The sequence below is a fragment of the Ipomoea nil genome, unplaced genomic scaffold (assembly GCF_001879475.1).
Source record: "Ipomoea nil cultivar Tokyo-kokei standard unplaced genomic scaffold, Asagao_1.1 scaffold1407, whole genome shotgun sequence".
Classification (NCBI taxonomy): Eukaryota; Viridiplantae; Streptophyta; class Magnoliopsida; order Solanales; family Convolvulaceae; genus Ipomoea; species Ipomoea nil.
In genome coordinates, this window is record NW_017617835.1 from 855,842 (window position 1) to 859,086 (window position 3,245).

Here is a 3,245-nt window from a genome sequence, read left to right on the forward strand (position 1 = left end):
TCGTAATGGCTCAGCTTTCTCCCAACTCCTTCAAGCCCAAGGTTTGCGGCTTCTTTCTGAACGCGGATTACCTGTTTGTCAATTTTCCTCACAGAAAAAATTTAAACTTTTTACTCTCTGAATAGCTGCAGTTTCTATATCGTTGCTTCAACTGTGTATTAATTGAAAATGAAAGCATTTAGATTCTCGCAGCATAAGTGATGAAGGAGAAAATATAGCCTGAACTCACTACTCTTTGGCAAGGCTTTTGAGGGCTTAGGATTAGTCTACCCTAAGCCGGAAACCCAATGTATCAAATATATATATATAGCTGAATTTTTTAAGTAATGCTTTATCCATTTGCTTATTTCTTGCAGCAGGGCGATCATATGCTCGCAGTAGACGTTACTATGATCTATTTAAGGGTCGTGTACCTGGAGCCCAGGAATTCAGGAAAACTTGGGCTAAAGAAATGGAGGATGAGGATAACTGTTTATGGACTGGAAGTGAGGGCGAGAGTGAACCTGAAAATGAGCCAAGTTCTTTGAAGAAGGAAATCAGAAAGGCCAAACAACGAGCTATAGAGCACTCAGATCGCATTGATGCAGACGACAGTGATGAGCTAAGAAGTGTGTGGTCTGGTAGTGATGAAGAGAAGACGCTGTGGACTGGTAGTGAAGGAGATGATGATGATGACATCCCTACAGAAGCTTATCCAAACGAGAAGAGTGATGAATATATAGATAAACTGTTTGAGTTTGATGAAAAGCCAAAGTATCGAACACTCTCTGAGGCTTTAAAAGATGAGGAGGAGCCAGAAGAGTTACCGCGTGGAAAGCAAGCTAGGAAACTTGCAGTTGAAAATGCCCTTAAGAAATTGAAGAAGGGGCCTGATGGTAGATACATCAATGTGTGGGAAGTCATGAGTGATCTGGACATTCTAATAGGGGCTTTTGAGAACATCATTTCAGGGCCAGAATATGCTGAACTCAGGCAGGGGGGACCTAGGAAGTTGAATATGCAGTTTTTTAAGGACATTCAAGCTCGTATGAGAGATCCAAACTATAAGTTCTCTCCTGAACTGAAGTTAAAACCGAAGAGCAAAGTGGTCCCGAGAAAGAAGTGGCAGAAGGTAGAATCTAGACGTAGGAAAGCCCGGAAGCGGTAGATAAGTTGTAGCCTTTTCTTGGCATCCAAACTTTTGTAGGTATGAATGTCCTATCATTGTCTTTGATCATTCCATTTTTAACAAGCATGCATTGATTATCTTTGTCTAGAAGAAAATCCTTGAACATTAACACTGATTCTATATCTCTTTAAGGTGACTGAAGAAATGGAGATGGCATTTGTAGAATTTAATGCAGAAAAGAATTTCAGCTTTAATTTGATAATACTTGGTAGGTACAGTAAACACCCAAAGGCTGATGTTTTATATAATTTAATGTTACTGCTATTGATAGTCTATCAGACTCAAACTAGGACGGGGTGATCAATTTACTAAAATATAGTAGCTATTCATGTTCATGTTCTGCCAATAGCTGATAGGTGGAACCATGTCAAATTTGTGATTCATCATCATCCTTGGTTGATGCATTTACACATTGTCCATGTGTTCGATGGGATGCATTCTCTGCATATAACTGATATAAGGGTTTACTGTTATGGGAGATGGATTCCTGTACTGGTACACCTGCATGTTATTCATCATGTTGTATGGTGAATAATGATATTGATGCCCAGCTAACTCTGCATGTCCTTTCCCTTCCGTAGTAGTAAAATAGGGAAAGTTAGATTTGGGAGCTAGGAAATCCATCATGGAGTTCTCCTTTCTTCCCACAATGCTTGTATGATCCTGATGTACATGTGGATTATCCATCTCCATAGTTGTAGAAAACTTGTTGTCTCTTTCTCCTTCCTGGGATTCAAATGCCATACTCTGTTTAAAGGACTCTTCATAGCCCAACTGATCAATACCACTCTCATAGAGTTGGGGTAACATCCATGCTCACATGAGTAGAAACCCCATACAACACTATAATTTAGGCAACCAAAGAATGAGCTTTTTTTAGAGTACTAAAGTAAAACATGCAAGAAGGAACAAGAAGGTTTCATACCTTCAATCTTCTTGAGGAGTTTCTTGACTTTCTTCACTTTCTTCCTGCACCCTAGACAGTTAAAACTGAACTTTGAGGACATCCGTCTGCAAAAACAAGAAGAAAAGGACAAAAACATGTTACAGACATTAGTAATAATTTAGGAAGATAAATACGGGATACCACCGATGATAATAATAATCCGGAAACTAGTTTGAAAAGATATGAGAGAGAAGATAAATACGGGAAAATAAAGAATCTGGAAAATGTCTGTAACTAAAAATTTAGGAAGACGTTTTTTTGCTAAATTGGACATTTTTCCGTTGACCAAAATGAATATCCAAACACGAGAAAATCCGGTAAATGACTTCTGGTAGTCATTTTTGGGGTTTCCAAACGGACCCTTAGTTATTCCTCATTAATAATAATACTGATTACTTTATTTTATTTATTTATTTTCAGTTAGATGCTGTCAAAGATTTGTTTGATGAAATGAGGGATGATGGAATATTGGCTGGTCGAGCTATGCAATGGTCATTGCAGCGAATGCAGGATGCAGGTTATGATGAAAGTGTGAATGAATTGATCAGAGAAATGCTTCCAGATAGGAGAATTAAGAGTATTGCATATTCCATGGATGTTAATGAGGAAGAAAATGCTGACTTTGTTTCTGAAGATGTTGGAGATCAACTTCAATTGAAGCCATGGCTGGACCCTGCTGCTTTAACTAGTGCATTGCAGCATTGGAGGGTGGAAAATTTGTGTGGACAACTCGGTTAGTATGCAAGATATATGAGGCAGAAACAACATGGCAATTCTTTTGCTGGGTTTCTTATCAACCAGGATTTACTCATGATTTTTACACAATGTCAAGGATGATTGCCAATTTCTTTTGATTGGTCCATGTTAACCACAGTTGATGAGGCTAAAAGATTCTATCCTTTGGATTTGGTGCAAATTAATGTTGCTCTTTGTAAGAATCATGCTGATAGTCTTCTTGCTTAATTGTAAAATATAAGCTCTAACTTATACAAACAGGAATATTGCTTATAGGGAAGAATATCCTGAGAAATTAAAGTAAATAAAAGGATAACTAAACTAAGAACGAAGAATAAAAACAGTATTACTCCTAATGTGTATCAATTCTAATATTTTCACACTAGCTCTTATTTT

The 3,245-nt window shown here is 37.7% G+C and overlaps 1 protein-coding gene across 2 annotated transcripts in view; it reads left to right on the forward strand.

Moving 5' to 3' along the window:
• Window positions 1-3,030, forward strand: part of LOC109186083 — a 3,139-nt gene extending 109 nt beyond the window's left edge. The window contains exons 1-4 of one of the 2 annotated variants that reach the window (XR_002055084.1): window positions 1-41; window positions 357-1,186; window positions 1,301-1,376; window positions 2,535-3,030. The exon at window positions 1-41 is cut by the window's left edge and continues 109 nt beyond it. Coding sequence is in view for 1 of the 2 variants with exons in the window: in XM_019335981.1 (XP_019191526.1) it covers window positions 1-41; window positions 357-1,147 (832 nt within the window). In the remaining variant the exon portion in view is untranslated. The remainder of the gene's footprint in view (window positions 42-356; window positions 1,187-1,300; window positions 1,377-2,534) is intronic. The other variant, XM_019335981.1, reaches the window with a different exon arrangement.
• Window positions 3,031-3,245: the final 215 nt, after the last annotated feature.